This window comes from Equus asinus, chromosome 30 (genome assembly GCF_041296235.1).
Source record: "Equus asinus isolate D_3611 breed Donkey chromosome 30, EquAss-T2T_v2, whole genome shotgun sequence".
Lineage (NCBI taxonomy): Eukaryota > Metazoa > Chordata > Mammalia > Perissodactyla > Equidae > Equus > Equus asinus.
The window spans coordinates 789596-802707 of NC_091819.1; the positions used below are offsets into that span (position 1 = coordinate 789596).

Consider the following 13112-nt stretch of genomic DNA (forward strand, 5'->3'; position numbering starts at 1 on the left):
TTGTAGAGTGCTCACAGGATCAGGCACGCTTCCACCCTCACCAGAGGCAGTCTCTCTGCCCTGCTCACCACCATGACGCCAAACCACACCCACCAGACCACTGCCACTCACTCAACCCACCTGCTGACCATGTGGATAGTGAAAATCAACAACCCCACCACTAAATAACAACATGCCTGAAAACTAGATGTCAGCTTTCTCTTTAGATCTAGAATATTACTTTCTTAGGAAAGTTTTCTTGGTCTTGGATCCAACCATAAGGAGTAATCATGAGAGACTAAGACCTTAGCTTTCAAGACAGACACGTGCTGGCCTCATCAAGCCAAGAACACTGAGCTTGCATATGAAGCTTCAGTGAGATCCCTGAACTTGTATATCCTTGTATACTTTCAAAGCTGACTCCTTTCTGACAAGATGCAGCTGCAGAACTGAAGAACATTAAAAGGCAGTTTGTTTTATAGCTAACTAGTTCCCATGTTCTGACATTAACTAGTTGACAAGATTCTTCCAAATTGTGTGGAAATAAGTTTTAATCCCAAACACACAGTCTGTGGCCAATGCCAGTTTCTAGGGTAGCCACCCAACCATCTAAAATTCTAATGAGGAGGGCTATGGCAGAAAGAGGCAGCTGGAGGGTCAAGGAAGGGAGAGTGAAGAAAGAATTCAAAGGAAGCAATGAGAATCAGATTCTTCCACATCAGCAGCAAAGTTCAAATCAAAATATGAATTAGAGTATTTTATAGCTTAACGGCTCTGGCAAAAGGTGCTTTGCCTGCTGGCTGGTACACGGCAAAGAAAATAACTGCAGAAAAGGGGTACAGATGAGAAAAGGGGAGGGAAACCCATGTACCTTCTCTGCACCACACTTGCGAGTTTCACATCTTGATGGATCTGAGGGCCATTAAAGTCATAAAAAAAAACAACTCAAGTCCCTAAATTAACAGGCTTCAATATGAAACTTGTTCAATGCAACACAAAACTGTCCCCATGTCCCACCCCTCACCACCCTACAGGGTCCCTCCCTTCCTCCCCTGGAAAAATATAACTTGAGATGAGAACTACTCCAGTTTTAGAAAAGGGAGAGCTAGCCACTGGGCAAGCGTGATGCAAATTCAGTCCTGCTCAGAGATTACTACAAGTCACTTCTGGTTGAAGATTTAACAGGACTGAGAGGATGGAGTATAAATTCAGATCTGTTTCTGGTGAGAATTTGGAATCAGCTTATTTTAATTCAGTTAAGAAAATAATTTTAATTTAAAATTAGTCAAGATGTTACTCCCAAGAGATCTAAAAGTAATTCACTTTTTGATTCATTTTTGTAGTGCCAATTGGATATAAAAGGCATGCAATTATTACCCATATAGCCATGGCCAGAGCGAAGGAAAATCATCTCCTGGCCCTCAGGACCTGGTACCTTTTCAAGTAGGTTGATACGTAGGTGGAAGGAGCAATTGTCTGGGGCGTGTCATTTCCCTTTGCTTCATCCCTCCACAGCTGCCGGGCATAGGAACCACTCCTCACTAGATTGACAGCTGATTCTCTGTAGAGGCACGAAAGGAAAACAAAACACTGATTCCTACCACAGTTTTTGTCTGTGATACAATGCAAACAGGGAGAGAAGAGACAGATAGGCAAGCTGTAATACGGCTAAGGAAGTACACATTTTCTAAGTGACTCTTTGTTTTATATACCTGTTTTCTGTATAGACAGAGGAAGAGAAATATTACTGTCTGCTTTCTTTTACCAACTTCAAAACCAACTATTTTCAATAGGTACCAGATCCTTATGTCAAAGGTCTCTAACCCTTTTATAAGGAAAAGTCACTTTGTTCCTCCTCTAAAAAGCTTTGCACATCAGCCCCCAGTAATAGGCTGCTCCTAAGCAAGCAGGGACAGGGTGCTGAGGAAGGTGAGGGAGTCTGTCGCAGGCAAGCAGTTCCTGTGAAGAGGAGAGCAGGAGGACTTGCTGGAAGCCTCTTCAGCATTATAAAGGAGGAGGCTCTCGCAGGATTTCTGATTCACAGTTGCTAACTCAGGGTCTTTGCTACAAAAGCTGTGGGTCTCCACGTTTTTCTCAAACTTCAATGTGCATTTGAATCACCGAGGGAATTTTGTTAAAATGCAGAAGCTAATTCCAAAGGTCTAGGGTGGGGCCTGAGATCCTGCACTTCTCACATGCTCCCAGGTGACACCCATGTGGCTGCTGGGAGGACCACACTTTGAGGGCAAGGGTCTACATCAGGTTCTGCTCCGAGATGCAGCAATACTTCAAAATCCCCAAATCCATTTTAACCCATGAGGAAGACTTGAAATTTTATCTACTTACAAATTAAAAGTTGATCGATTCAATTAAATGACAACATTTTTAGTTTACCATGAGGTAGGCCCTGTGCTAGGCACTAGGGGTACTTGAGAAACCACAGACGTAGACCCTGCCGGTGCAGAGCCTGCTGGTGGATGAGAATAAATCCACTCAGAGGAGTCAGGGAAGACTTGCTACAGACAGGAACGAGAACCTGAAGGGCCAAGAATGGGCAACACAAGGGAGTAAGGGCTGGGAGGTGTTCTGAGCAGAAGGAGCAAATAATCCACACTGTGCTGAGGACACCTGCGGGAAGAGGGCAGCAGAACAGTGGCCAGGAGGTCACCATGCCCAGCAGAGTTAAAGAGGACCACCCTGGCCTGGATAGGATCACCTGTTCTCCTTCTCCTCAATGTCACTGGTGTTGCTGAGCCTTCGGGGCGCGAGCGAGCTAAGATAGCTTCTGTTTTCTCGCTCCTGTAAAATCAGAACAAGTAAAGCACAGGGAAGGTGTGTGAACCATTTTGGGTAAAAAAGCAGAACTTCATACACCTACAGAATCTTATCTCTACATTCAAGACCAATTCTAGTCTGAGCGGGATTTCAAAGGGTTCCCTTTAAAAGGCTTCTTCCTAACTTTCCTCCATTAAAAACCGGTATGTAGGAAAACAATTCTCATGGGAAAAGCCAGGATGATCAAATAAGGAAAAGAGCTGCACAAGTTACACAAGCAGCAGCCCTGCCAAGAGAGGGAGCCCTTGAAAAGCCACAAACAGAAAGTTCCACTTGCAGGTTCTTATGAAACGAGCCTCACTTCTTCCCCAGCCTACCTCTTCCTTGAAATGCAGCTTCCTGTACAACAAACACGCTGCAGAGTTAATCCCACCACTGTGCTCACCCCCATGAGAAGTCTCCAGAAACGCAGTATTGAGCCAGGAGACAATGACTGCAAGGAAGACCTGGCCCCAGGAAGAGCAGCAAGTGAGCCCAATAAAATACGGAACCCAAAGTGAAGAAATAAAGTGTACTAATCTTGTATGAACACGCACATGAGCTTGGGGAAACTGGCCTGATCATACGTCTACTAATGAAAAAAAGGGTAAGAGGAATGAACATAAGGTATGCCAAAAGGAAAGGGTTTTTCCTCTTTTGGCCAAGCAAATAATAGCAACCAAACTATTTACTTGAGTAAACTAGCAATGTGCCTGGCTCCTTTAAAGACTTTGTCCTTCCAGATTCAAATTCAGGACTACACAGTCTTTTCCTTTGCTCCGGAGACTGAATTTTCACGAAGGGAACTGCCCAACCGCACCTTATCCTTGTCCAGCAGAGCGGAGACCCGAGGGCTGGACGACGAGCGGAAGACGGAGGAGCCTCGGTCCCTCAGGGCCTCCCTGGAAGTGGCCACCTCACTCAGCGTGTTGTGGCTGCCAGTCTTCCTGAGGCCCAGTCTCCACGAAGAAGGAGACTCATCTTTGGGCTCTTCCGGCTTGTTAAAAAGGCTGGAGGAGAACTATGAGGGAAGAAACAGAAAAGAAAAGAAAGGTCCTGATGACTGTTTGCAGACTATTTGCCTTTTGCACACTTCACTAAGTTCAGTGAGGCAGGAGAGGGAGAACAAACACACGGCAGGCTCTCTGCCAACGCTGCCTTCCTCCCCTGGCAGCCGTGAACAACCTCTGAAGGCTCCCTGTCTCCCTGAGCCAGAAACAGCCTCAGATGCTCATCACAGAGCTCCTACCTGACCGAGCTGCTCCGGGGAATTAAACACCATTGGCTCCCACTACACAGCGAGTACTGACCCAGGAGGCCAGGGGACCCGAGTTCTAGCAGAACCTCCTCTCCTGACTCACTGGTAACTACAAACAGGACACTTTACTTCTCTACTCAACATGCTCATCTGTAAAACGGTGACAATGAGCTCAATTCCTCCTTATAATCTGGGGAGACTGAGAACACAAGATGAGTCCACGTACAAATACGTTTTATGGGACTGTGATAAGACTGGTAAGCTGATTTAAGTGTTAGGTACATTTAAGTATTAGTATTTTTATTAGTATTAAAATACTAAATAATGAAAACACTAAAGGGCCTCCCACTCAGATTCTAATTGCTTCTTTCAAGAAAACAGTTTCTTTGATGGAGGGCAGTCGTTCCAAGTGTTTCAGATTTCACCGAGCAGCAAAATTAAGAAAGAAAAAATGGTAGTCATCATAGAATTGCCATCTTTTTTAATTTGCCAAGAGAGAACATCTTTCAAAAACTCGTTATCAATGCCATCACCACCATTTCATTAAAGAAAGAAATGTTAACATTAGAAAAGAAAGCCTTATGTGAAGCTTCCCTGGACTGTAATTATCCCATTCTGCCATAAGCCACGGAAAACATCCTAGACTGGCTGTCGGCCAGAGACCAGTGTGGGGTCATCCGCCACCAGTCTCCTCCTGGGACCTGGGGACCTCTGCAAGAAGGCTCCGCTCTTTCTCAGACACCAGGCCACCCCCAGGGCCTGGTGTAGTGAAAATGCAGCAGAAACAGTAAACCCGTCGTCTCCAACTCACACTCCGATTTCCCTTTGACTCAGTCACCTGAACATACGCACTTAGGGCCTCTTCCCAGCTTTAGAGGCTCCATCAGGTCAGCTCCTTACACGCTACCCTGATTTTGAGAGGAAAACGCCTCTAAGCATTGTTTCAGCAAAGTGGAAAAGGTATATGTACGTGTTTGTATTTTTTTCAATTCAGTACTTTTCTTTTCAAAAAGCAGGCAGTCGAGTCACACCTAGGAGCAGTGGGAGTAGTGAGGTACGACTAAACGATGGGGTGATGAGTGAGGACTTAAAATCTCTCTACTGACTCACGATGATGCTCCCAGGGATAAACAGCAGCCAGGGCTTTGCTTCCTCATTTCCACAATGATACCGTAATCCCACCTTTTCAATTTACGAGGTACTAGAAGATCAATAAGTTAAGATCTATAACACCAGAGAGCTTTTTCAACAGCTTCCTTCCAAAGAACTCAGATCAATTCTTGACCTCAAACTAATGTTACACTTTGTAGAGCAGGTCATCACTCAGCTCTGCCTCACTGACGAGCCCACAGCTTCTCCGAAGCCTGGCAAAGCGGCAGGAGGAGGGGCCCCCGTACTTCAACAGGTTCCTTCTTCCTCTGCTCTCCGCTCATCACAAACTATGGAGACTTTACTTACGAAAGTAAAATTTTAAACAGGAAGGAAAAAAAGGAGAGTGGTCATCAAAACAATTACTGCTGGTTGCTAGATAATTTCCTCGCCCCATCTGAGCTTCAGACGGACTCACCCTAACTTCCGATATGACAAAAGCTCTCTGGTGCCGGACTACCAGACTCTATGTTTTCTGAACACATCGTAGCCAAATGTGTTTGGTGATGGTTTTATGGTTTTGTGGGCAATGTTACGGACGCAATGTTTGTGTCCCCCCTCCCTAAATTCCTGTGTTGAAGCCCTAGCCCCCAACGTGACTAAGTCTGGAGATCAGGTGGCTATCTGCAAGCCAGGAAGAGAGTCCTCACCGGGAACTGAGTCAGCTGGCACCTGGTCTTGGACGTCCTAGCCTCCAGAACTGTGAGAAATAAATTTCTATTGTTTAAAGGCACCTAGTCTGAGGTATTTTGTTATGGCATCCTGAGCAGACTAAGACAGGCAAGAACATATCTTTAAGGTCTTTCTCATTGTATGTTACTGCAGTAGGGGGAAATATAATATCCAAATTAATTCCAAGATACTCACTCTCCTGGCTGAAGAGGCGCAGAAGGTATTCTGAGCAGGTGCTGGTGTCTGCTCCATGGTACTTCTCTTGCTTTCAGAGGTGGAATGGTTGACAATGGCTTCTGGCTTTTTATCTGCTACTTAAGACAAGAGAAGCAACAAGTGCAAGTATGAAAATCTTATCTGTGTGTGTGTGGACTTTTCTGCTAACAGGAAAGGTTTACTCATTATCAAAACAGATTATTAGGCCCATGTGATGCTTGGACTCAAACTAAGATGCCACAAGGAAATAAACTCAGTGCTATTCCTGTCTTGGTCGGCGCCAATTCGAATCCTCAGATATACAACTGAAACCTTTCTCCACCTGATCCATCACACATAAAATTTACCAGTACGTACTTACTAAGAATCTACTCTGGGGGCTGGCCCCCTGGCCGAGGGGTTAAGTTCCCGCACTCTGCTTTGGCCGCCCAGGGTTTCATCGGTTGGAATCGAATCCTGGGCGTGGACATGGCACTGCTCATCAAACTATGCTGAGGCAGCGTCCCACATGCCACAACTAGAAGGACCCACAACTAAAAAAAGTAAAACTATGTACCGGGGGGCTTTGGGGAGAAAAAGGAAAAATAAAATCCTTTAAAAGAAAAGAAAAAAAAAAAAGAATCTACTCTGTTTTGGGGGGTTGGGCAGGAAAAATCAGAAAAAGCGTAAGACAGACCTTGCTTTCCAGGTAATTACAATCAAGAAGAGAAAACATGCATAATAATAATAGTAACAACATAAGATCACATATAAATTAGGTGCTAAATTGGCTGATTTAGATTAACAAGTGCTTTAGGAGTTCAGAGAAGAAGTAAATCCTCTGAGGGAAAGAACAATAAAGAAAGATGTCATGGAGGAAGCTGGAAGACAAATACCAATTGGCAGGAGGAAGAAAGGGCATGAGTAACGGCTCAGAAATCAGAAAATACATGTGTTGGTCAGTGAAGTGGCAGACCTAATTTAAATAATAAGTATTCTTGGGGTTACAATAGAAAACGAAAGTAGAAAGGATTACAGAGGATATTGCAAGTTAAGATACAGAAATACAGCATTTATGTACTCTGGAAACAGAGCCCAAGAGTAACCCACCCATCAATTATGCGACAATTTTAAGCCACATCCCAGCTGTGTGATACTTGGCAAGTTACTTACCATATATGAATATGAACCTATTTTCTCATTGATTAACCAGGGATTTATAGAAAGCAAGAATTATCTTGCCTTACGAGTTGCTATAAAGATTAGAGCTAATGTTTTTAAATTTCACAGCTCAATGTCTGGCCACAGTAAGTCCCTAGTAAATAGCTCATTAATGTTACTATTTTTGTGGTTATTGTGAATACTCAAGGCATTCTTTAAATACTATCTATCTCTATCTCCAAGAAATCTACGTCAATAGCCAAATGTGACAGATTAACTCCCCTGAATCTATACCATTGTGTGGTGCCCTCTCATATTGACTCTGGGCTTTGCAATGTGACTTTGCACGGCCACTGGGACATTAGCAAATGTGACTCAAGCAGAAGCTTGGACAGTGCTTGCACATAGAGCCCTGACCTCTCTGAGTACTTCTGGAATCCAGCTGCCATGTGACACGGCAGGGGCCAGCCTGCTTGATGATAAGAGACACATGGCCCACTTGCCCCAAACATCCTGGCCAACCACCAGAAAGGTGAGTAAGGCCATCCAAGACCAGCCACCATCCCCCAGATGACTTACTGACTGACTACAAACCCACGAGTAAGCCCATTACCATATGGGAGAGAGAACAGCCATCCCAGCAGAGCCCTTCCCAAATCGCCATACCATAGAATTGGGTGCATAGAAAGAGTTGTTTTAAGCTCCACTAAGTTTTGGGGCAGCTTGTAATGCAGTAATAGATAACTAATACACCAAATGTTTAAGTCAAATAAATAAAAGAAAGGGAAAAATAGAAATCCAAATCAAACTGCTAACATTCAACCCAAAATTAATTAATATTCTTTACAACTACATTTATATGTAAGACACATGAAAACTGTCATTTTTTGAGGTTGCATCTGTGGATCTTTAAAAACAAGATAAATGCATTCAACAAACACTTGTTCAGTAGGTACGTATGTCCGGCATCACGTGGGAAGGGTCAGACATAACCCACTTCCTGGCTTTCTTTCCACACAGTTTACTGAGTACCTGTTGTGCAGAAGGCCCTCTGCGAGGCACGGCGGGAGCCAGAAAGATAAACAAGACACAACACATCCCAGCGCTTCCGAAACTTGCTGGTGGGGAAGCACAGCGATGAGAGAAAAAAAGAAATCACACTAATCCTAAGTAGTATAAGTAATATAAAAGAAGTTCAAACAAACAGCTAGAGGAGTCAGAGGAGGGAAGAAAAACTTGTCCCAGTGATGATAAGGCTTCATAAAGGAAGCTGATTTAAGCTGAGCTCTGAAACTCGAGAAAAATTTCAATAGACAGAAATGAGCAGGGACGCGTGCTGGAAACACCTGGCTTCTGCCTACATCCGGCAACTGAACCTGCTCTCCGAGCTCACCAGTGACGTCCTAACTGCTGGGTCACCCTGCTCTCTCCCTTCTCACTCCTGCCCTGGCTTTTCTGATGCAGAAACGCAGATCCTGGTTCCCTCACCCTCTCTGACCATACAACCTTCTCTGTCTCCTTCAGACTCCACTCCTCTTCTTAAACATGGTGTGCCCCCACTTCTTTCTTGTACCTCTTGTCTACAATTTCTCCCTTGAGAATCTCATCCTTTTGCGCAGCTTCAGCTTTCACTTCTTATGCAGGTACTTTCCACATTTCATTCTGCCCCTGCAGTTTGAGGAGTCCCAGATCAAAGTCAGGATCTCAGGCATGCCACCTGCCAGCTGTGAAACCTAATTTCCTAATGTCCTACAGTTCTAAAAGGTGATGATAATAATACATACCTCAGGGTGTGGCTGTAGGGATTAAATAAAAATGTTTAAATGTGTTGCAAAGTAAAAAGTACTACACAAATGTAGTGTTATCATAACCCCCCAAACTAAATCAATCTTTCTTCCTGGTGAACACTGCTGACTGCCTTTATCTCTCATGTGACGTGTTTTATTCATGTATATGCCTTCCTGTTCCCCTCCATCCCCTAGATACAGTCAACAAAAACATTTAATGAATGTGAATGCTGTCATGTGCCAGACATCGTGCTGAGACCTGGGAGCACAACGATAAATCTAGAGTTCCCAGCCAAAATGATGAGTGTTACAACAGAGATAAGAACGCAGTGCTAGAAGGATCCTAACAGGGGAGCAGTTACGGGGTGGGAGAACTGAGAAGAGGGGCATTCCTTTTCAGCTTCTTGTTAAGAAAGACTTCTTCAATCGATAGACCCTATAGCTTCCAACAGAAATCATTCAATAAGCAGTTGATGGCCAGAAATGAATTCTAAGGCACAAATAATATTCAGGGTAGAAAGCCTGGGGCCTGTTTGGGGAAACTGAGTAATCCAGCTTGGCTGGCATATGTGCATACCTACGGAAGGCACTGGGAAGGCCAGCTGGAGCTAGATTAGGAAAGGTCTGGAAGCCAGGCTGTGGGGTTTGGGACTGACTCTGAAGCAGAGACGGAGTGGGGAAGGTGGGGTGTGGCGTGATCAGAGGGCAGTGTGCATGCTTTACTCCACAGCAGTGTGGAGGGCTGCAGGGCACGTGAGCCCTGAGGCGTGGCGTCAACCGCGAAGCAGCTCCCTCCACTCTTCTAAGCCCTTGGCAGCTCACAAAGCGACCCAGCATAGAGCAAGCCCAGACATCAATTCCAGACAATACTTCCAGTCTAAGACACACAAGTAGTCCATAAACAAGAAAAGTACTAAAAAGACAGACACCTCTAAATTTTGATAGGTACTACCCTAGCACTTCCAGAGCAAGCGGTGCCTGCTTAGCAACAGAAATCCAAATCTCAGCGAGTCAAAGGTCACCTCCTACACTACAAACTAGCTAGTGCCTACCTCCTCTACGGAACTGACGGTCTCTAACCTCCCCTGGTGACATTCCGTGGGCCTCAGAGACTGAGGCATGAGGAAAGGCAGGATTCTCCCATAACCGAGAGAAACCGCGTCAGCAAAGCCAGAGCTCATCAGGAGTGGTGGCCTGGGTGACAGAGGAGCTAACATCCTCATTACGGGCAGCCAGCGAAGGCAGGGTTCTGAGGAAAACACAGATGCCTTTATACACTTAATGTGTACCCTTCCTTCTAACTTGGTCTTCTAGCTGGAAACACTCATCTTCTTGCAAACTTGAATCTGGAGGGATAATAAGCCAGTGAATGCAGGGCACACGTACTGTAAAATCTGAGTTTATCCTTCACTTCCAAACGTCCACGAGAACTATTCTGCTGCAGCTGAACCTCTTCTCAGTGCTTGCCTGAATGTGCATCAAAACCGATGGGTTATTTTACAGCTTGACGGTCTGACCATGTTCAGCACCTCACTCTCGCTGTTGGGGCTCCAGTCTTGCCATTTATATAAACTCAAGAAGCGTTATACAACATACATATTATCAATAAGAGTCATAAAGGGAAACACGATTTTGCTCCTTCTTCATTCCCTGATTCAGGAAATGAAGGAGCTTTACATAATGAGATGGAAAAATGAAGATTTGGGGATTCAATTTAGGGAATCAGACAAACCTAAGAACTAAATACAAATTTTCACCAGCTGCTTAAACGTACTCGACCAAAAGTGCCCGTGCAAGACCTCACCTCCTCTGCCTCTCGGTGTACTGAATCTTTGGAATCTGGTCTCTACACCCCACCAACCCAAGGTCAGAGCAGGTGGCTCCTTACACAAGAGTTCTTTGTGCACGTTATCGTATGGCTAGAGAGGAACTGGGAACCACTCTAACACAGCTCAGAGCCTTTACAACCAAGTTTTCACCAGCAATTTGATATCCTATCTTTGAAAACTAAACTTCAAGCTCTTCTGGGAGTGCCCTGAGGCCCCCCTGCCTCGCCCTCTGACAAGCAGTGATCTCACACTCTGGGAAGGGAGGAGCTTTGCCAGGAACATCTTTGCATTACCTGCCTCCTTCTCAGTTTCTGACTCTGAAGCTTCATCTTCACCTTCCTCTTCCTCTGAGCTGGAGCTGCTGGATTCTTTGTTTTCTTCCTCCCTTTCTTGGGATTTGGGTGTGTCTTCCTCATAGAGCATCTTCTCTTTGCTAAGTTAAAGACAATAATTTGAGTGTAATTCAGAAATGACAAATCATTTCTAAGTTCACGGACAATCAAGTACAAGGAGACTGAGTTTCTAAACCTCTACGTAGAAGCAACAACAGAAATATATTCAAATCCTTCTTTATATCTGCGTTCTACCGCATCCTTGGTTTTTTGCAGACTAAGGTTCAGTGTTTGACTTTAGAGTGTGACTTAAGTAGATCTAGCCTGTTCAACACACAAACAGAAAGGAGAGCATTGAATCTTGATGATGATGGAGCAGGTAAATATTCAAAAAAATCATTTCACAAATGTTTACCGAGTGCTTACTAAGGACCAGGCATCATGCCTGGTACTGGTCTGGCGGTAAGCAAAACCAACAGACGGTCTCTGAGCTCAAAGAACTGACGTTCAGGAAGCAGCTGGGACTAAGAACCGCAAGGCTAGGAAAAGAGGAATGCTGTACACAGTCTGAGTTAATTTCTAAATTTAAAACATGTTCACTCATCCTCAAGGTCTCCCCACATATCAGTGCTGTCTCTTTGCTTCTCAAACATTCCTAATGTTTAAAGATCATTTGGCTAAAATCAAACACAGAGTTCCTTTACTGTGTAAATCCTCAAGCTAAGGATGTCATCCACACGCACCCACACACACAGCAGAGCCCACCACATTTCTAAAGCCCCAAAGATCTTACTTCTTGAAGAGTCCACTTTGCAACTTGCTGTTCAGGTCGGACTCAATGAGCTTATTCCGTGTCTCCTTTTCACTTCGAAGCTGGAAATTGGGAAAACAGAGAAAAGGGAAGAAGTTGACTATTGGTGAGAAATCAGCAGTAATGAGAAGAACTCAAAACAGTACTATCATTCTGAAGACAGGACCAACACCAAAAGGAGAGGAAAGAACTAGACAAAGAGAACACATCAGCTGGGTCTCCTTAGAAGATAACAGAGAAAAACCTCCACCGGAGGCAGAAGAGACAGATATGGTGTTAGAGCTTCAGTAAAACTGCCCCTATCAAATATCCAAACCCAACTTTCCCCAAAACCAAGCTTCTGAAGGACAAAAAGCCAGCAGGAACTTTGAAAGCATTCTTTATGATCCACGTACTGAACTAAGCTGGCACAGTTCTAAAGAAAAAACAGGCACCCAATGGGAAATAAGCCCTCAGAAAAAATCATCTGTATTTACAGACACGTTCTAGACAAATGTCCGCACATCACTCTGCCCCAAAGTTACGCAGGGGCAGAGGTGGGCACCACGCCTAGTAGTGTAGAAACGCTATTTAGTGAAGACATTATCTACGTTCAAAACCAAACCACGTTGGGTAAAGGATACACAGGAACTCTCGAGACTATTTTTGCAGCTTCTATGTGAGTCTAAAAATTATTTCAGAATAAAAAGTTGATAAAACAACAAAAGCTTAACTATGCAAAGTGCACATCTTATATGAGGAAGGCTGCTGCTGCTAAAGAACAGCACCAATACCGCGCTCAGACCGTCCTCGCGGCCAGGGCTCCAGCTGCTCGTCGGAGGAGACAAAGGGAACTACAGGCTGTGTTTCTGAGCTTTATACATGCCCCTTTCCCACTGAGCCTCCCAGTCCTAAGGCTCTTCACCTGACCCGTCCAGACCTGAGGCTGAACACACGTGAGGTGACATACGGCTGATCTGCCCCATTGCTGAACTATGTGGTTCTTTACCTCAGGACTGCTCAAAGTTTCTCACATTCGTCCTGAGCTTGAGTTCACAGGCCTTGAGCCACAGCCCACACAAAGGAAAGCTGGTGGTTTTGTTCCGTCCTGCCCTGTTCAAACAGGAAATTCTCAAGCTCCTAATA

At 44.7% G+C, this 13112-nt stretch overlaps 1 protein-coding gene across 18 annotated transcripts in view; it reads right to left on the reverse strand.

Annotated features, from left to right (window-relative positions):
• Positions 1-13112, reverse strand: part of PPP1R12B (protein phosphatase 1 regulatory subunit 12B) — a 206298-nt gene that overhangs the window by 120666 nt on the left and 72520 nt on the right. For 14 of the 18 annotated variants that reach the window (XM_070501531.1, XM_070501530.1, XM_070501536.1 and 11 more), the window contains 6 exons: positions 11970-12049; positions 11138-11277; positions 6068-6186; positions 3614-3814; positions 2696-2778; positions 1415-1540 (listed from right to left, as the gene is read on the reverse strand). In XM_070501531.1, the coding sequence (XP_070357632.1) occupies positions 1415-1540; positions 2696-2778; positions 3614-3814; positions 6068-6186; positions 11138-11277; positions 11970-12049 (749 nt within the window). Of the gene's footprint in view, positions 1-850; positions 892-1414; positions 1541-2695; positions 2779-3613; positions 3815-6067; positions 6187-11137; positions 11278-11969; positions 12050-13112 lie in introns of all 18 variants that reach the window. The other 4 variants (XM_070501527.1, XM_070501535.1, XR_011499407.1 and 1 more) reach the window with 3 other exon arrangements.